This window comes from Glossina fuscipes, unplaced genomic scaffold (genome assembly GCF_014805625.2).
Source record: "Glossina fuscipes isolate IAEA_lab_2018 unplaced genomic scaffold, Yale_Gfus_2 42, whole genome shotgun sequence".
Classification (NCBI taxonomy): domain Eukaryota; kingdom Metazoa; phylum Arthropoda; class Insecta; order Diptera; family Glossinidae; genus Glossina; species Glossina fuscipes.
Genome location: NW_023998426.1, coordinates 2,435,743 through 2,458,117, shown reverse-complemented (window position 1 = coordinate 2,458,117; position 22,375 = coordinate 2,435,743). Strand labels below are relative to the sequence as shown.

The 22,375-nt window shown below is 34.5% G+C and overlaps 1 protein-coding gene across 1 annotated transcript in view; it reads left to right on the top strand.

Moving 5' to 3' along the window:
* The window catches only part of LOC119636936 (Krueppel-like factor luna), a 117,126-nt gene extending 98,631 nt beyond the window's left edge, over nucleotides 1-18,495 (top strand). The window contains exons 2-4 of the mRNA XM_038032667.1: nucleotides 14,444-15,713; nucleotides 17,348-17,500; nucleotides 17,604-18,495. Of these exons, the coding sequence (XP_037888595.1) occupies nucleotides 14,444-15,713; nucleotides 17,348-17,500; nucleotides 17,604-17,779 (1,599 nt within the window). The 3' untranslated portion in view covers nucleotides 17,780-18,495. The remainder of the gene's footprint in view (nucleotides 1-14,443; nucleotides 15,714-17,347; nucleotides 17,501-17,603) is intronic.
* Nucleotides 18,496-22,375: the final 3,880 nt, after the last annotated feature.

Genomic DNA, 22,375 nt, shown 5'->3' with positions numbered 1-22,375 from the left:
TGCCTTAGTATGGCAATAAAACCATTTCCACGTGCATTAAAGTCAGTTAACGAAAATGGGGGTAAGTAGGTAAGTAAGTAAGGTAAACTGTCTTTTGTGAATCTACGTTTTTTACTCTATTCCTCTTTAAATTAAGTTCATTCCGCTGAATTGTGATCTTTACGATAATATAGGTTCTATTTACAATTCTTAGAAGATCTTAGTTCCAAATTATAGACAGAAACTTGGTATTTGTAATGCTGTAATGCTGTCATTCTGGTCTTATGCGTTCGAATATTGCAATTCAACTCTCTCCGACACACTTTCAATTAACTCGACTCACTTTTTCCGATTCATTCCACCTTCCGGAGATAAGCTGCTTTTATACCCTTTAGAACATAAGTAAGTTCCCATTACCTAAGTTCATGGCGACCTTTTCAATTCGTTAATCCCCTCTTCCTCTTCGCCAGTCATTAGCTGGTTGAATGTGTTCATGGCCTTTGCCCTTTTTTTAAAATTCTATCTTAGAAAATCGACTCATTTTCATGTCATGTATGGCATTTTCCTAACAGTAGGCAATTTTAGTAACTATTGTAAAGCTCTTATAACCCAAATTCAAAATTAAATGAAATATAAAAAGAAAAGATGCTGGAGAATCAAGTATACCTTGGGCGTTCACTTTGCAACCAAGAAAAAAGTATAGGAAAAATTGAAATTTTACTAATTGGGACCGCTTAGTCAATACTTTGTTCGTTTTTAAAGCAAATTTTTATATACCCGACCAGGAAACACTGTGCAGGAGATCCCTTATTGCGTAAATAGTTTTTTATCAATCGACTTTCAAAAAAGCCTAAAAGTATGCTAATCCCATGACCTTATGGCGGCAGAGTCTCGCATAACCTTCTGTCTGTACTATTCTACTCAAATCGTTATATTGCCTTAATAGTTTAAGAAAATGCTTAACAATTTTTTTTTTTTTTGCTTTTCTGAACAACTCACATTACACAAGTTGATCGGTCTATATCTCAAATCGATCAAAAATATATACATAGCCGTATGTTGTTGTTGGAGTTAACAAGGATAAAAAGAGATAGTAAATATCCTTTCGTTTTTGTTGTCAGAACAGAAACTGTCATAATTTTATTTTATTTTTCTTTTTGTTATTCCTCCCTTCCCTCTAAACCAAATTTTGTTTTCCTCCCATAAAAAGCTAATGTTTTAAACTTAAATGGAGGATATCCGTCTATCATTGTATGTGTTAACTGTTTAACACCATTTTTCAGCCTTTTTGTTGTTAAGCTCTGTGCCTTAAACAGAACCATATTTATCTGACAATTTGTATGCAGCTGTCATCGCACCATGGCTTGTATTTTATGCTATGATAACGAAACTTATTTACACATGCAGGCGAAATTTGACCACAAATTGCTTAATAATAAAATCCCCAAAAAAAGAGCTACAGATGAACTTTTACATAATAAAATAAATGACAAAAAAAAAAAAAAAAAGAAGCAGAATATTCGGACGTATCTAGTTAAGCAGTTATCTTTTCATTTCATTTAGTCCTTTAAATACATATAATGAAAGTGTGTATGGGGAAAAAGAGAGAGAGAGAGCGAGAGAAAACCAAAAATATATGTATATTTAAAAACCATTATTGGGTTCGGTCGGAAAGAAATGTCGGTAAATATGTGTGCGTATCCCTGCGCTGTATCGATTCGCATTAATATTGCGACGACGGAGAGGAAAAGAGAACCAAAGCGTATGTTGAACCTACTCGAGATTTCTTCTTTTTCGATGGATTTTATCTGCGTCGTTTAAGCAACGAATATGAAGACATTCTACACTTTGGAAAGGGAAAAATTTCGACAAAAATCTCTTCATATTCACTGCTAAAGAGGCACAGATAAATTCTCCAAGTTCTAATAGGTCAAGTAGAGATAGCCTTGATTCAAATAAATCGCTTTCTGTTTACTTACCCGAATTGCGTCACTCATCCGTTTACCTAACGATCGGTCTCGGGAAAGCGAGCAAGCGCGCGATCTCCGAACGCTGAAGTAAAAAAATGTGAACTGAACATATTCCTTAAGGATGGCCATTGAGATCGATTTTAAAATATTGGACGGCAGCCCATTTAAAACACAACCTCGCTTAGAATAGACGCAAAAGGGAATAATTATAGCATTCATTCAATATTTTTATTTATTTATTTAAGTAAGTCCTCAAAATATGAAAGCACTACAAATTCTAAGTTCGATTCTTCGAATTTCTTTGGAGAGAGTAACGGTAGCAATAAGAACTATATATAAGACAGATAGACATATCCTAGAATCTATATCTTCAATGTCATGTCTATGAAAATATTGCTTTCTTTGACTCAACCATCACATCTCATACGGGCAAAGCACTTGACTAGTAGGTATTTAGACCAAGCACGTTAAGCAGACTGCCGGACACTCGTGTGATTATGATATCTCGGATGAAACGTCTCCTTTTTTTTTGAACATATTTACCAGCAGATGAGAAGACATTATCTACACAACGCGATAATGCTTCTCTACACATCCAGGGGAAAAGTGGGTGCGATCAGACTGCAAAGAAATCAGATAACGAATAAACAATTTACCTACATCCAAAAGTTGATTATAAAAACTGTGGTCTTAATTGATCAATAGATCTGCTCGCAATAAATCTTGTAATGTTTATATGCTGGTTAAAGGTTGAAGGAGCCCACCCTAGTCTTTCGTATTTCGGTTTAAATGTGATCTGCATATGCAGTCAATTACGATTCCGCATCGGATGTTTACGAATTTAACGAGTCGCAAAATGCAAATCGTTAACGTTTATCGTTGACGTTTCAAACGTAATGATGGCATGCAGTCTTCCTGGAAAAACTATAGGAAAATGCCATAAAAGAAGCGGAGCCAACTTATATGTATATCAAGGCTTATGTGTATATGCAAGCATCAATGTACACAATTTCTGTGTTCAAGTGTCTGCACCAAGAGGCTAGGGGCTATGTGTGTGTACGTGATATCAAGAAATTTCAAGTCATTGTATGGCAGGAGTGTCCTTTATGTGTGTACACTCATACATTCATATCTATGGTCAGACCAAAATTATTAATTGGGTAAGCAAATGTTATTTGCTTTAATTGTCCAAATACTTAGATGCTTACGACATACCAAGGACAATATTTCAAATGATAACAACCCTGACTAACTAACTAACTAAGTAACTAACTAACTAACTATAACTAGGAATAACTAAGTTGGAATAACATACGTATCACAATACATCCATGAGAAGGCAAATCCAATGCAATTTGCTATCTATGCTCTATGTCTCCCATTAAACATATATGAGTTTTTCGAGTTTTTGTATTTAATGCCACCACTAAACAGTTGTCTTCGTTCCATGGCTTTCATCATATGATCGTTGACAAGGAAAAAGGATTTGCGACAAAGTCAAATAGTTTTGGTTAGTTTTGCATGCAAAACTCCTCTTGCAAAAAACCGTTCAATGCAATAGACCTCTTGGCAAAAAGCTTTTGTGCCTTATCCAGAAGACGGTGGGTTTTGGGGGGGGCGCAGGCAAATAAGAAAATTTTAAGTAAACGAAATTTATTTTGCAAATTTTTTATTTCATTTTAATGTTTGAGAAAAGTTTTATAAAGTGTTTTATCGTATCTTTGCTCTCAACTATGGATTAATAAATGATGAGTAGAAGAGAAGAAAGGCAAAAGTAGCTAAAGAAATAAAAGCTTTACGTCATATATATATTCGCAACAAATACACCTGAAGCAGAGCAAGCATAAGCATATTGATCGAATTTATAAAATGTCATTTATTTTCCATTTCCCATTTTTTTTTTTTATTTTTTTCATTATCTTTCTTACGTCACTTTGGAAAGCAGTGAAATGTAAAACCTTACCTTACAACTTTTGGTTTTGGAAGTGAAAGCATATCCACCATTCAACCAACCAACCAACCAACGACTCATAGACTCATTGAAACACTTGACTAGAAAATGTGAAAATATCTTTGCGTTAAATAAAAGAAAATCAATATTAGCATCGCATTATACGAGACCATACGACCATACCCCATACCCCCCCACCCCTGGCGCACTACCACCACAATATCAAACCACCATACACAACTACTGCGCCCCATCTTATCAGCATTTACATGAGCTACGCTAAAATAATAATAATTGGCTTTGATTCCTTATTTAAATTCAGCAACGCGTATACTGCATTAGTTTATATTAACGATGTTTTTATACATGTTCTGACAAGCATTTCAGTCTCGTTTACACCAAAATCACTGTCGTTGTAGCTAACTTGGGCTTTACCCGTGATTTTCGAACGTTGACCTTATGTTAAATAAACAAAAAAAAAAAAAAAGAAAAAACAAAAAATAGAAAAAAAATTTTTTGCTTCTTCCTCCTTTCTCCTCCGTCTCTCTCCCCTTAAATACACAAAATTTATTACATGCGTTTGTATGTATGTGCAATACATTTCGTTACTCATGTTATGTATTACAATATCAAAGATGTGATGTCACATCTTAAACTTAGGAGCTGCAATAACAGTTTGCTTTCACGGATCGATATAAAAATTGAACCCTCTCCAGACGTATTTGAGATTCATAGAAAAAGAAAGACAAACGTATCGAAAGGATTCGTTTCTTTTCCTTTCAGAGAGAAGGCAGAAGCCAGTGGAGAATTAGACCAAAAAAAAAAAAAAAAAACAAATGTATTTTTGCCAACTTTTTCGGGACAAAAGAAAAATCAATTGAATAATAATGTTCTCGTGAGAGGGTACTAAACATGCATTTAAGTGTTCAAACTAAAATTATTTTTGAATTATGTTTAAAAAAATGACAACATCGGAGTAGAGTAATTTTCGCAAAGTATCTTTAATTTAATTAACACATTGGACAGACATCAATGCTGTAGGATATAGGAAAGCTTTTGAAGGCGACTATTATAACCTGCACCACTTTGGCATAAGATTGTGCAGATGCGAGCAACACCCAGAAGGGCATGAGATAGACCCACTTACTTCGATATCGATTTAGAATCACTTTCTAAGTTGATTTAAATTTGTCTGTCCGTCTGATCGCCTTGTTTTCTTATGTTCAATGCATTGACAGCGATTTTTGGGAAATTTTGATGAAACTTTTTGCACTGCCGTGTCTGAGCTGAAAGACGAATGCAATTGAAAATGATTCGGATCGAACAAGTCCTACAAGTGAGCTACTGCCTCTTTCATTTAATTTTATATAATTTTAATATATTAATAATAATAAAAAACCGGATCTGTATCATCGCGAATATTATGGCCTCCAGTGTATGCTCCTAATTATATTATAGCTACCTTTGCGAAATATTTCTAGTCAGTTTTCAGATATCACAACTAATCCTAAATTTATTGTCAATTTTTGTACGTCATTGACATTTGTGCGGTCCGTCAATGCATTAAACGACCATGAAGCGAGCAGTGCAACCAATGCAAATTTTGAATTTCAAAAAGTAAATCACGCAGTCATTAATTATGGCTATAGCGAGGGAAGTCCCGAAAATATTAATGTTTGTTTGATAAGCGAATAGTTGAATGAAAAAGTTCCAAGAAAAAAAAGGGAGGAAATTTTGTTTTATTAACGACGAACCAGCAAAAAAGATTGTCGTGAGCCATGGCCCTCGACAAAATACTCTACACCATCCTACTTGTTATTCATGTAATGATCTTTGAAAATAAAGCGTCATACGGGTAGTGGGCGGAAAAGCGGATCGATTCGCGTCATTTTTGATAGCGTTCGTCGTTGGGTCAAAAGATATCGGCGTATCAAATATAATCAAAATATCTGAAAAATTCGGCCTGTACATTAAACATAAGAAAACAGACGGACAGAGGGACAGACAAGCTCAAATCGACTTAGGAAGAAAGTGATTCTGAATCTATGATTATATCTCCATTCTGTCCGGGGCTTGCATACATCTTCATAAACTTGATATAACTTACTAGCACAAGCGTATAAAAATATTTAAATTAATTTGTCTTTTTTTTGACTAATTCAGTTATTCTTTGTTCCTAATGTCCGGCCTACTTTTTCATTTGGTCTAAATAAACCGCAATAATAATAATGAAGATTTTGTAAAAAGTTCAGTCGAAAACAAGTAAGATCATTATAGTCGGTCAAGGTTGCATTTAAATACCACAACACCGTCACTTACCTCAATACAATTGTACACCTGGCGGTATCGTAAAATTTATACCTTGTTGGTATGTAAAAGCTTGTTTTTCGCGAATATCCTTATGTGACGAGAGATATGAAAAATAGATCTACATAGTCCAAATTTATTGCTTGTAAATATACTTTTACTTATCGCACACAAACTTCACAAAATATAATATATGGAGAAACATTCACGCCTGGGGAAAATATTTTCATAGCGCAGAAGACTCACAAGGCAAATATGGGATCAAATTATTTGAATTATATTGAAGCGAAGGATGTATACGGCTAAGAAAAAATTTACTCTGATAAATCAGCTGACGCGGCCTATTTGGAATTTTTGCAAACATCCATGTAGAGACGACACGGCAGTCAACGTGTTAAAGAATTGCTTTAAATCTACTCATGCACAATACATTAAGTTGTGTGCGTGTGCTGTCGTGAATGCAGGATGAATATACAAAGGAAATGCATCCGTAAAATAATGCAAAATAATGTGAAAAATTGTCTCTTGTAACTTTTAAATTTATTAACATTAGTAGCTACTGACGTCAACGTATAGGAAAGCATTCAAGATAAAATATTTAAATCTCGTAGAACAACTTTGCCTTTGATAATATTAAAGGCTCAGAGTCTCTTTAAATTATGCATTTTTTTTTTTTTGTTTTTGTCATAAGCAATGGAAAAGTATTTTTTTTGAACCTCTTTAGAACCTGACCAAGAATTCTTTCGCAAGCTTGCAAGGTTGGTGTTCGCGAGTGGTATATGGAATGATGGGATTTTTTTCAATTCACTTATTGTTATTCTTCTCTCTTACGGTCCATCGACTTTGACACGCTTTAAGGTTTTACTTAAACCACCACGAAATGAATTTTCTCTTTGACCCGGTCAGTAAGTTCCGAAATTAAATAAGAAAACGTAAATTTTTTTTTTTTTGCAGCGCTTCTCTAGCAATTCGATGCTTTTTTTATAAGCAATGATTTGTTGTTTGCTCTCAAAATAAGCTCTTAGTCTTCGCAATAGCTTCACCATTCGTTCCACATCTTTTTTCTTTGCCGATTTGACTGGGGACTGGGTATTTTGGAGAATATACGAAGTTTTCACTCCGCTATGAGTAAACGCGCTATAAGCGTCGCTTTGAAAGCCCGCTTTTTCATCACGAAATTTTCAGCTTTTTTTTGACGTATTCTAGTGTAGGCATTGTCCTTGGTATCCGCCATAATCCGTGTCAACCCAATGGAAAAAATGATGAGTTGGAACAGTAGTTTTTTCTAATCAGAAACGCACGAAATACGGATTTGATTGAACAATAAAAACACTGCCGCAAGCAAATAATTGAAATGACATGACATTATGTTGGCTGAGGCTTTTTAGAAATAATGTCGATGTTTTGTTAGAGACGTTAGTTATGTGCCCGGGGTGAGGTAAACTGTCATAAAGAGATAAAGTCCATGTTTTTATACTCTACGCGACTTGTGTATGCAACACCAAGACGGACTTGGGATAGATCCATCTATTATTATAACGAGCGATGCAAAAGCACTTTTTATATACATCTAAGCTTGTCTGTCCGTCTGTCGCTTTCCTGAGTTCGACTTACAGTTCACAATTTTAGAGATATTCTAATGAAATTTGGTACACTGGCGGATTTTGGCACAGGCACGAACGCCATCGAAACTAGTTCTCCACAGACCACCATTTCAAATACTTCTTATATAATCACTTATTTTGGAGAATCGTAATATGTATGGCATTTGGTGGCGGGTGGGTGTAGCACAATAGTGTCTCCACTGTGTTGAATACATTTTTAATTTTTTCATTTCATCATTAACTTAATTTACTTTTTCACTTATATATAAATTTGGAAAAAAGTTTCACTTCGATATAACATGGCCTTGATTTATATTATTGCAATACAACACGTAACCTTAAATGTTATTAAATTTGCAAGTTATAACTAAATTTAAATCAATAAGAAAAAAAAGTGTTTCGTAGTACGGTAGGAATTAACCGCTTTATATGAGGAAGACCTGTATATGTATAAGAGCAATGTATATACATATATAGAATAGATAGTACGCATAACTGCGATATATATAAAAAACACTTTTGGCTTTTTAGCAATCAATAAACCTTGAGATTGTTTTACTCAATTTACTTTTAGAGAGATTTTCATGGAAGCAATAAAATCTTCCTCACATCTCTTCTTATTTTTAATATAAAACGTTTTTAAATAATTAATAACATAAATAATACACATAATGCATGCATGCACATGCTTTGGTTGGGAAGACAAACGAATTTTCTTAAGTGAGTAGACGATTTTTTAAAACTCTTATTATTCATACGTTTATCTCATATTTTGTCGATACATGTAGAGCAAGAAAAAAGAAGAGAATAATTCATGATATCTACTCTGGGTTGTTGATGTTCGATGAAGCAATAAGAAAATATTTTTTTTTTTATTTTTTTTTTTTTTGTCAAAATTGTCGGTGGTTTCTTTTATTCGCATTTTTCATGCAAGGATCTCGAGACACTAAAATTATTATTTTATTCTTCAAAGCAAGCCTGACTTCAGAAACCTGCTCTCTCATGTATTACATGCGCTTCGTTTCTCACTCGGTGAATAACAATTCCGTATGCAGTGACAACAGTCAAAAAAAAAAAAAGGAAAGACGAGAGGAGGCGGTTAATGATCGATCGTGATTTGCTTATGTTACTCGACAGGAATTGTGCGATCAAAAGATTTCTCATTCAATTGTAAGGAAATTGCTCTCAGCTCAAACAGCGTGTCTACAATCCACTACTAAAGACTTTACCTCCATAAACTGGCCTCTTAACTGGGCAACGATATTCCCAACAAGCTGTGGTGTTTACCTCATTTTTGTACAGAAGCTTGTTAGTAAAGGTCTTTACTAAACCGAAAAGCGAGCAAAGTGAACGATGAGTAAAAGAAGAATAGTTGAGGAATTTCAATCAATTTTAGACGAATATCCTGCTGAATGGGGAGAATTATTGGCCAACAGGCCAGCTAACAACCTATCCGTGGGACTTGATCCTATTGGAAACTACAAACTGGACAAAGGCTCGCAAATCAACTTCCCAATGAAGTTTGCTATATATAAAATACCATTAAAGAGACGCATTATGGCGGCTAGATTCTAAAACAATAGAAAACATCATTCCTAGAATGGGATTTTTAAAAAAAATTTGATTTTTTTTTTTTGATTTAGCGAATTTGAGAACATCTTCAACAGAGACGGCAAATAACTAAATGGAAGAACTGATGCAAATATAGATAAAAGAAACGAAAGAATAGATGGATGAACGAATAGCTGAACGATAGTGCAGACCGAAAGAGAAACGCACGTACTTTGAAAAGCCAATGAGTAAAGGGAAAAAGGGAAAAGGATGGGCAAAATTCGAAAGGGATGAAAGAAAAGAAGACCAAGAGGGGGAGGAGGGATGAAATGCAAACGAGCAAGAATGCAAATGTATGGAAAGTAACGTAGAGCAACGTAGAGCCAGACAGATGGACGGAAAGATGGATGGACATAGTAGTTTGATGGTGAATTGAAATCGTTATGATCTTTCCTGGCTGTAGCAGCAGACAAAATATGAATTATCTGCCAACAATATAAAGAGCATCATAGTACAATCATTCATCTGTAAAGCGTTAGAAATTCACAAAAGCTTAAACAATTTTTCATAATCACTCGAGATTTACTATATGCGTTTGGTTTTTTGTGCAAATTGTTTAGCACAGAGAGCAGATGTATGTTAAAAGAAAATCAAGCAATATAGTCGTACTTTAAATTTTTTTTTTCGTTTTTTTTTTTTTTTTGTATTTTCTTTTATTTTTCATTTATATAGAAAACGTTATTCATTTATTTGCTGCTTTCTAAAGTGGTATGTTTGACTCTCTCTCTCTCTCTATATATACATATAGAGATATATATACATATATATCTATATATCTATATATATATATATATATATATATATATGTATGCATAAATATATGTATGTGTATGCATACAGTAAGTAAGTTTATAAGTTCGCATACGCCAAAGTGCTACGGCCAGACATTTATCATCACACATGAATGAAATTGCTTTGCTGATACATATCCCATTACAGTTTTGTCTGTTCGAGCCATAAATTGTTCTAAAGTTGTTCTCTTTTCATAGAGATGAATATAGTGCTTAAGCGAATCGGACATGTGTACATGTGCTATATATGTATGTAAAGGATATTGAAGTAGAAAACACATGATGCACACGCACTTACATATGTATGTATATATATATATATTAACAAAAATATATATACATGCATTTATATACATTTTATTTATGCGCCATAGAAATTAAAAATTTAAGCTTCAAGCACAACACAATTTCAACTATTTTGATTTTCTAATGAAATTTTAAAATGAATGCTTTATAGGTTTTAATACTAAATGGCTGCAAGTCTGTCCTTCTGCGTCCTATCGAAAGCTTGAAATATTTTTGCGAAAACGCTAAAGAATTTATTAATCAGTTTTCCGGTAATGCTTTGATGTTCGTTCTTTTTTTTTTTTTTTTTTTTTTTTTTTTTTTTCTTTGAATGCGTTTAATAAAAACGAATTAAAATCATGCAAAAGATTATTTAACTTTTTCTTATAAAATTCGTTGTGCACGTCTAGCAGTACAAACATATGGATGCATATAGCGCTCAGAAAGACTTGAGATAGGCCCACCTGTTATTATGCGAATCGGTTCTTAATCAATTTCAGAATCGATCTAAGCCTGTCCATCCCTCGGTCCCTCAGTGTTCAATACACAGGCCACAACATTTAAGATACTATCATGACATGTATTACACTGAGATGTTTTGGCCAAAGAACGAATTGCATCAATTGGTCAATGTTTCCTATCACTTTTCATATAGCGACTTTGAATAAAAATGTTGTATATATATGTGTAATATGAATAGCTATAGAATGGTATAGAGTATCTAATGGCGGATCGTGGCTCACTATAATGCTTTTCCTTATTCATATATAGAACGAGGTAGTCAAGGAAGAATGGATCCGTACATTATTCACAAAGATCTACTATAGACCTACAAATCCCACCCTGGCTGAAATGGTATCTAGGTGCTTGTAGACAGTAGATGTATAAACTTGATTCTTGCTTGAAATCGTGGGCCTTTTTGTAAACAATAGATTTATTTATCCTTGACAACGCAATATATATGCTAATATATGAATTTTTTAGATCAATTGTAGACTTTGCTTGACGATCCAATAGTGCATTTCATTACCTATTCGAACATTTGTTCAAATATAGTTACTTCTTAAAGCATTTTCTCCGTCTTATCTAAATATGGATCTCTTCATAGTTTTTGAGAGTCTAATATAAGATATATTATTACACTCCATAAGATTTAATTTTTTTAAATTATATTGCAAACGAAATGTCAACAATGCGGTGGTGGTGTATGTGTTTAATAAAAATATTGCATCCCTATGGTGTGCCCTACTTATTATCATCATCATCACCATCATCATCGTCATCATAAGATTACTATTGTTTTCCTCTTATTTCCGTAACAACATGCTCCCATATATATATATATATATATATATATATATATATATATATCATCCCATATATTATTGTAGTGTTTATTGTCATAGAACTTATAAGCATTTTTAGCAGATATGATGTTTGGGTTGCACATGATGTGCCGTGTATACACAGAAGCAACATTAACGAATATTCGCAATAACAATGAAAATACTGTTATACACGCATAGAGAAAACCTTTAGCCTATCCTCGCAACACACAAAACTCGCACATAGCTATCTGCACATAAATGAAACCATGCGCTCATACAAATACCGTGCATAGTTATGAAGATACACACCTACATACAATATATATATATATATATGTATACAAGTCTCATATTAAAACAAACGATATTTAACGCAGCAGCTGGAACAACAGCAAAGAGCTGTTAATGTTATCGACCACAACAACAACGGCATCTAATGTAAACAAAATACATGAAAATGCTGTTTTTCACTTTATTAAAACAGCAAGAAAAAAAAAAAAAAAAAAAAGAAAGAAGCACAAAAAAGCAACAACAAAATATTCAAACTTGCATTGTCTACGCTGGAAGGGACATATAACTAAACATTCGCAAAATTAAAAAGCATTGCGAACTCAATTCCAATCAGCAAATGAAAGCAAACCTAAACGGAAGCGTTCATTGCTTTCCAAAACTCTTGCTTCTTTTGCTCTGCATGCAGGCTCAAACCGATACGGACAGTATAATGTAGGATATATTCATGTAAAGCGATCTTCATGCAATCCTGCATACGTGTCTACGTATGTATATGACGTAAAAGTTAAATGCAATCACATTCGGAAATTTCATAAACTCTTACACAAGTGTTTTTCGATTTGTTTCTCATTTGCTTGCCTCTCCCTCCTGTGTTTCTTCATTCCGTCACTGTTGTCTATCATCGAAGCATATGGGTTTACAAATTTTTCCCACTTGTAACGCCAATGTATGTAGTCGTGTCAAATGTCCCACGAAGTGCGTATGCCTTCTTATTTAAATTTAAATGGTGTTTATGTGAAGCCGTCTTTTTCGAATCGTTTTCATAAATTAGTTTCGGAAATCACCTTCACTGGATTACAAAGACGATTACACACCGACTACTTGGGATTGTACGTCTGTCTACTCGCTCCGACAGTGTTAATATGAAACAATGAAAGCTTACTTATGTGCTTTTAATGGCGAGTGACTTCTGATTACCACAGAAATGCGATAAATAATTCAAATAAACTTAAAACGAGTAAGGAAATTATGTTCGGCCGGGAGCGAATACTTTCTTTACCCACCAACACGATCCGAGAAAAGAGAAGACAAAGAACAAGAAAGAGACAAACAAAATGAGAAGGAGAGCAATGGTTTTCACGGGAGCGTTGGGCCTTGCAGACATGTACTACTTCTCAAGCTTTTTTCAAATTTGTAGGAGATATCTTCGCTTTTGCGAACAAGAAAATGTTTACCACTGATACAGCACAGTTGGACGGACGGACAGATGAACAGATGATGGCCATAAATAGAATAAGGATGTTTACAACAAGCCTTACGCAGACAGATAGACTTAAATCAATTCAGTATTAGATGCTGATCAAGCATATATACACTTTGTAGGATCTCTGAAGCTTTCTTCTGGGTGTTTCAAAAATTTTGACAAAATGACTAAACAGCTCATCCTTCGGTGATCGATATAAAAAGAGACGTAAGCGACCCGTAATATGAAAAAGACTATAACTTATCGTTGGGTTCCAGCACAATATTCGAATATGCGATGGTATCCTCAAAATTTCATATTTAAACTATAATTATTTACTAAATTGTAATTTGTTAATTTTTTCATCTTCTAAGTGAGATGTGAGAAATAATTGTTCTGAACAAAAAGACATAAAAGAGTTTCTCTATTTATCCAAGTTTATTGTGATACCACTATAAAGGGAATAAGTCCATATTATGGAGCATGAAAATTTACTTCTTCCAATTTTTTTGCCGCTTTTAAGATAAAGATGATAGGTTTAAAGGATTCGATTACAATCAAATATAATTTTCCTCCTTGTTCCGTGCTTTTATCCACTATGGACACAAGAGTCAATTGCCTGCTTTCTGTCCCAATTTAAGTGATGGTGTACCTTCTAATAAGCGAAGATGAAGGAAATGGACGAAGCAAGGGATAAATAGAGAGATGTAATGGCTAAAACAGCTTATAATTTGAATGTGTGCATATAGGTTATATATACGTTACTCATTATAGATCGTAGAAATTTACAATTTCTCGGGATATTGAAAAGAACAGACGAATCAATCCAATACATTTCTAGTCTACAAGATAAGTAGTAATGAAAGTGCCATCTTTTTTTTTTTTTTCTTATACGCAGTTTTATACATTTTAAATTGTGTAAAAAGTATTGAGCCTCTCGCTACCAATCCAACCAAAAACACGTACACTTCTATTAGAAATTAGTGGCAGCAACCGAACCAGTGTAATACAAATTGCAAATCAATGACATGATTTCTTAAATGCAACATTTATTGTTAATAAATAAATAAAAATTAAAATAAAATTATTAATAATTAAATTGTAATTAAATGGTAAATTATGAAAATCATTTGTTTTTTGCAGACATGTTATGAATTGGAGCGATATCTACGAGACGAACCAAAATTGCAGTCATATAAGAAAATTCACGGTGATATCGATTCATGGGAGATATTTTCAGCACCGGCCCGAATATTGGAAGAGCTGAAAATTAAGGAACAAAATTTGGATTCTATTTCAACAACATCATCCATCTCGTCACAATGCTCAGGTATATCATGGGAGAATGCCAGCTCTCAGTCCGTAAGTTGTTCAGTAGTTGTTAAGCGAGAACATATAGACGAAGAAGACGACGATGGAGATTTCAGTACGGAGAGGGCAGGAGAGAATACGCTGCAAACGAATATACATATAAATATACCGGCAATATCGAAAGGTAATGGAAATTGCATTCAAAATGAAAATGTAGCTTCGGCCGGTACGTCGGCTGGCAACGCATTACAACAGAGTATGATGAGCGAAAAGCCTATTAAATTGCATGTAATTGCCTCAAAGAGTGCTTCCGGCAATAATGGCGGTCACAGTTCTCCATTTGCATATCATAATAATGCTCATGATTATGCTCTGCCCACGTTGACACCGCCTTCCTCACCGGAATCGATACGCACGAGCGGTAATTCGAGTCAGCAGCAGCAAGTAGCAGCAGCAGCAGCGTCTGGAGCCCACATAGACGCCAATGAGCTGAATGCTCTAATTCATAAGCAACCTCAACGCCTCAGCCAAGCGCAGCAAACTCTTGCAACGCCTCCAACAACCATAGTACGTTTTCCTACAAGTTCAACGGTTGCAACAACAAATTCAAATCCCATCACGACAAACACAGTTCCTTTATCGTTATCGCAGCAACAGCAGCAGCAGCAGACACAGTCAAGGGTTCAACAGCAACAGCAACAACAACAACAATCACAACAAGCAACACAAACGCACGTCGCCACAGTTGTACCTCATCATCACCACCATCATCATTTGGCAATGCCAACAACCAGCAACGCTGGCAACAACACAGATCCTCAATCAAATACAACGCATCAACTAACTACAAGCCATGGCAACATTCCGCGCAATACCATGGTACGATTAACTACCACCAATGGAAAGCAAAGCGGAGCCATAAGTTTAGCTCGTGTTATCCAAATGCAAAGTAACTCAAGCGGGAGTATGTCAGCAGCGGCTGCGGCTTTACTAAGTACCGCGGCGGCCGCAAACAACGCAACAGTCGTGGCAAATAGTGCCTTAACAGCGACTCAAATCACACAACGTGGCACACAATTGCAAAATCCCCAAGTGACGACATGTAAGTAAAACAGCAATGCGTACAGTACTCAGACCTTTGAAACTCTCGCGTTAAATATACCGCCACAGCTTTTTTATATTTTTCAACGAAGGATACAGAATTTGTTCTCCTATTTTCACAACCATTAGGAAAGGCGTCTGTCTGTAAACATGCGGTTCCAAAAATAAAAGTAGAAAGCGAAGGTGTGTAAGTTTTTAGCGGTTGTTAAGAATCGACGCAATTCGCCCGCAAACAAACGCATTCACATTTGTAACCTAGAGTGCACCTGAAATTTATTTCGAGTTGATGAATGCCCAAGAGCCGCCTTAAGACGGATCCAATTTGAATTCTCTCTTTGCATAAGCTTGTGCTGCAAGTTACTAAGCGGAAATTAGGCGCAATCAGTCCTCAGTGCTAGTCTTTTTCTTAAGTGAAAATTTTCTCGGACATCATGGTCTTATCTTTGTCTTAGTCTAGCTCATATCACTCACTGCAAGTTCTTTTCTTTTTTTTTTGGATAAGGTAACACTATAGTAGGGATTTTCAATTTTTACACCAACTTCGGTCCGGAATTTCTAATGGAAACGTACAATTGAATGCAAAATTTCTTGTTTCATATGTTCATCTACAACGAAGATCGCAAAACAGACTTGACCGTAACTAGCGTAAGGAGTTGTTTCGCAGAAAGTAATTCAGAGAGGAGCAAAATTGTGAATCCATGGGCAGGTGTACCGTTCTCGACACCGAGCTAACTCTATAGCTATGAATAATGAGCAGAGAGTTTTCAACTGGCGATAAAGAATGCATTTTGGCTGGTATCGGAAGAAAAATTTTTTTGATTGTAAAATTGCGCGCGAGTAGTATATTTAAATTACAATCGAGTCTCTTCGATATCAAGGACCATAATGTGTCTCGTTTATTAAACGAAATTCTTAGTAGACTGAAGCACTGGATGTCGTGAATACTGTTCATTATAGCTTGTACACAGTCCAATAGTTACCTTTAGTTGCTAGAAGCACTGAGTAAATATCTCAAATCCTATTGCAAAGCAAGTCAAGACACCAGTTTCGTAGCAAGCATGCGCAGCTAAGAGCGTAGCTTTTTTTTAAAGCGGTGCAAAAAAATCTTTATTGCATGTGTTACTTGTACCACTTATACCATCAATGTGCGATCAACATTAAAGTATTATTCTCCTTTGCGGACGGGAGTGTCCAAATCTTGCTAGAAGTCCTTCGAACGCATGAGACGCAACGTTGAAACGCTCATAAGCGACGGCAATGTGTCGAAAATTCTCACTACCTTTAAGGATCGCTGTGAAGTGGACAGTGTAGTTTTATGTGTAGGTACAAGTGGTCGACAAAGATAAAAGAAATTCATCCACCAATTAAGAACTTTAACATGGCGGGGCTTTTTCAGCGCTTCTACCCATTCCTATTAGATTCGTCTGCTTACCATCTAGCAGCAGTGGTCGACCGTACACAAATACTGCTCCCCTCTTCTCAATAATTCTTTCTGACTACCGCCATGCCTGCTTCTCACTGAGCAAAAAAAAATAAAATCCGATTCGTTGTTTTTTTTTTGTTTTTTTTTTTTTTTGTTGTTAAAAAGTACCGCATATCTCTAATAAACTTTCATCGAATTATATTGCAATTTAGTGACCACCAAATCTCATGCACGCCAACAGCAGCCATCACTGCATGAACACGGCCCAGATGCTAAGCGTCGGATACATAAATGTCAATTTTTGGGCTGCAAGAAAGTGTATACCAAAAGTTCACATTTGAAAGCCCATCAAAGAACACATACTGGTGAGTAAAAAAGAAAAAACAATCAAGAAAGAAAGAAAAAATAAGCCGAGCAACAGTCAGCCGATTTGTTAATTCTTTCGTATCAAATCTTCTTCAATTTCAGGTGAGAAACCGTATAAATGTTCATGGGAAGGTTGTGAATGGCGTTTTGCCAGAAGTGATGAACTAACGCGTCACTATCGTAAGCATACGGGAGCCAAACCATTTAAATGTCGTAACTGTGATCGTTGCTTTTCGCGTTCCGATCATTTGGCGCTACACATGAAACGTCATATGTAAATCATCGTTCGCTTCATACCGGAGCAGCGAAGAGAAAAATCAAATGGAAACGAAACGAATTCATTAAAGTAGTTATTGTGCCATCGTCACCGTCATCATCGCTACCATCCTCATCATCATCATCATCATCATCATCATTAACAACAACATCATCAAGAACGTCACCATAATCATCATCATCATCATCATCATGGTCAGCGTTACCGCTGCCACCATCAAAAGTATGCAAATACAGATTTTTAGGTGTTTATCAACAAACTTTTATTTATGTATATGAAGAAGCTACATACATATGTATATCAACAACTTAGGATATTTAGAGAAACAAAAAAAGAAAGAAAAGTAAAGGAAAAACTATGAAAAAATCAAAGGATCCGTTGTGTGGTAAAAGACTGTATGGAAGTTTTTACGACGACTAAGAAGAAAAAAATGAAAAGAAAAACCGATCATTTCTAAGGCTATCCTAGGCCTTAAGTAATTAATTAAAGCTTCTGTACGTATGTTATCAAGTCCGTCTCTCATTCCTACAGTCCTTAGGTATATATATCATTACTTTCATATAAGTATTCATTTTCACTCTCCGGCACAACGGATCTTAAAGATTTGGTGCTTAATATTGTTTTGTTTTTTTTTTCTTTTTCGTTTTCATTAATAATCATATGATATAAGTGCGAAAGAAAACTAAAGCAAAAAACTGAAACAAAAAAAAAAAAAAAGAAAAGAATATAAGAAATTTATTATAAATACAAGTAAGAAACGGAACAAATCAAATTTACCAAAGTAAAGCAATTTATGTTTAATGTAATTATTATTATTATTATTATTATTATTATTGTCATTATTATCATCATCACTATTATTATTATTATTATTATAATTTGTATTATTTGTATTATTATTGTAGATTATTATACTTCATGTGCTTATTCTAATTAAAAAAATATTATTGTTTTCGTCTTTTTTATCATAATTTTTTTTTTTTTTTTTTTAATTATTTTATATAAAAACATATTATAATTTCTTGCTGTTAAATTCGCATAAAAAAAAGAACAAAAAAAAAAAACGAAATATTCAACAAACGATTGACAACCGTAGGAAAACTTTAATAAGCAAAAAAAGTGTGTGCGAAACACTGCCAGAAAAAGGGAAAATAATTCATTTTCTACTCCTTTCAAATCAAAAATGCTGCAGATACTGCTTTAAATATTTCTCTTCTATTATTGTGCAAATAAAAAAGTTTGTGTTCGCTTTTAATTTAACTAAAAACCAAAAAAAAAAAAAAAAAAAAAAAAAAAAAAGGAAAAACCAATGAAAGAAAGAAAAAAAACATCACGGTTTTCTCACAGATCATATACAGTATGTAACAATAAGGTAGACCTCGTTCCAACTATAATGGGTTTGAAGACCGAAAACCATTTGCTCGCCTCGAACGGAATAAAGAATAATTTAGGAAGTAGACCTAATTCGGCACCCTACACTTTCTTTTTCACCAATCACCTAAAAAGAGAAGGGTCTATTAATTCCGCCATTCCGTCAGGCAAATAGATATATCACGAATATTTTGTATTATTCTATTTGTATGCATATTCGACAATCAATAATATCTTATCCGTAGAATACAGAATATACATATATAGGAAGTCCATCTCTTGGGCTCAAAATTGAAATCGTTAGCAATGCCATTTCCTTATATGTTGAATGCTATTCTCCATGTACGAAATACAACGTATACGATATACAATTCGAATACTATAATTATTAGCATTAGCATCGATAAGTGAGCATCGTTTCGAATTAGTTCGTCTTGCCGACAACTTGTAAGTTTGCTGTTCAGATCTAAATATGGAAATTTCAATACTGCCATATGAATACTATTTCAAAATATGCTACGCTTTTAATATTTTGACTGATAAGCATTTTCCCTTTCGCTCTGCATGAAAATATGTAAATTTTTCATTTTTAATCGTCCGCACTATTGTCGGCATATACAGGTGAACTTTAAATTTTCCTGGGCTACGTGCATTCGGTTTTACAATCTTTTCATTCTACAGATATAATTCTTACAAATCTTGTCCGCAAATGTGTTAGCATCTCGCTAATTGACTCTTATGGTCTTCAACTGAGAAATTTAAATTTGCCGTCAATTTATTGCAAAGTGACCGGAGAAGCTTGCAAAGAAAGAAATATTTTTTTTTCCACAACAAAGATAATTTTTGTCCGTATATATGGTATACAGTAAAAGCTCCTTATTCGCGCTTCCTTTATTCGCGGTTTCACAATTCGCGGATTAAAAAAATGCGACCCAATTTCCATGTTCGCGGCTATAAATTTCTTTGTTCGCGGATGTTTTGTGACTGGTTCCGGTATTGTTTTGTTTCTGAATTTAAAACTTATTTAAAAAAACAGAATTTAGACTTTAAAGCACTTCTAGTTTTGAACAATGCACCAGGTCATCCTCGCGAACTTGAAACTATGCATCCAAACATAAAAGTGACATTTTTACCTCCCAACACGACGGCTTTGCAAGTTCAAATTTTGACTGCAAACATAGCCGAAATCGCGAATAGAATAGGACGAGATGGGTTCGAACAGATAGAATCAAATGACATTTAGGAATTGCTTGAATCGCAAGATGAAAATTTGACTGAAACCGACTTGAAGGAAATGTTAAATTCACAGCCCATTGAAGAAGGGGCTTCAACAAGAACTGGGAACGTAACATTTAATTTGAAAAATCTTATTAAAGGTTTAAGAATGGCAAATGAGCTACGCGATTTCTTTATGAACATTGATCCGTCTATAGAACAAAATCTTAAGAGGCAAATTCCTAATGCGACTACTGCGTATCAGTCTGAATTGAAGGAGCTTTTAAAAACTGCCAAGCAAGAGAAACGTACAAAATTCTTCAAACCATTGCCTAAGCCTCAAAAACTTCAATTAAATTGATTTTTTTATATATTTGATTTTTTTTTATTTTGTCACCTAGGAACGTATCCCCTATGATCCCATATAAATTACCATTCCGTATTCACGGTTTCTGTGCTCGCGGTATTTTTATGGAACGTATACTCCGCGAATAAGGAGCTTTTACTTTATATGGTTTATATTTTAGATGTTTTCTCTTATCCGAATATTAATTTTTCCTGTTCGAAAAATAATGATACCTTGAAAATTTTGATTGATTGTTAAGCATGCAAATGCCAAACTGGAATCTGGTCGCAGAAAATCCCAGCTACCAATGAAGTTACTATCAAGCTGCCTAATTCATGCCATTCGCTGAAATTTCACAAAGTTTTTGCAACTCCTAACAGTACCAATTTCGAAGGTTTCCTATTATCCTTAGCTCGTACGACTTGAAAAATGATTCATAACAACACAGGGATGGTTTGAAAGGCGTCGCATCCACATATTGCCAGGCTGGGCTGCCGCGTTGCCAAGCAGATAGGAAGCGCAATTACTAAGTCGATTTTAACGGTGACCACTGTGGCCACTCTCAGTTTCTTGCTCTTTCGTCACTCCTTTCACTGATCATCAGCGCCTAGTTACACCTATAGGGGACATATTTTGAGTGATCGATTAGCTGGCATAAAAATATATAGCAAACGATGGACACAAATTCGATTAAAATATTTTTAATCACCATTTTCTTACTTCTTCGTAATAATAAATTTTCTATATAAAATTTCTGCTTTCATATTGGCCTGTCTGGTAATTAAAGGGAAAACATCTGTTATGAAATGTAAATCTACTAAAAAAAGAAAAATTATTTCAAAAGCTTTCGAATAAGACGGACATGCCTTGCTTCATGACATTCGCTGATGTGAAAAACGGCAACAACTACGTCAATGTTATTAAGAGTAGAATTTGTTTATATTCTTTAGAAGTCAGTAAATTTCATTTGAAACCTTTCAACTGCACAACTGCACAATTTTCTTAAAAGCGTACAACGGTGGATGTCATTTTAACTTATCCAAAGAAAAATGTAACTTTTTTCAATTAAATACTTTTGACACATGCATAATTGCTACCGCTTTATAAACGCTGCGTAGGAACAACCATTCATTTAAGAACAATAATTAAGAACATTTTTGCTTTTTATTTGCATTTGCAAATAGTGGGAGTAAAGCCGTTTAGTATCAATTTTTAAACATTTGAAAATCTCTTTGCAATTCCGGTCAGGAAAATTAATCAACAGATGTTGTACGTATAGTAATCATTTAGTTCCTATGGGCTGTAAGTGAGGATCTTTTGCCTCTTAAAATGTGCAGTTCTGCTTCAATCTTTGCAAGCCTTACAAATGTGATGGGACAGGCGAGCTCGAAATTTTAAGCAAATCAAAACTATATATAGCACATATCCATATATATATCCACATATATATACAAATTAGTTCGGCCCGTTCTCTGAGAGAGAGTACAAGTTATCCTGTAGGTTAGAGAATAAAACTGAGACTTTTTCTTTTTAAAGTACTGCCTTGAAGTTATACAAAACTGTATAAATGATCGCATTAAAGCTTTGAGCAGATGTGCTAAATGATGCATAATAGAAAATAAAACACAATTTGCGGAAAGCTTTACTTTTCCTGATTAAGGGATA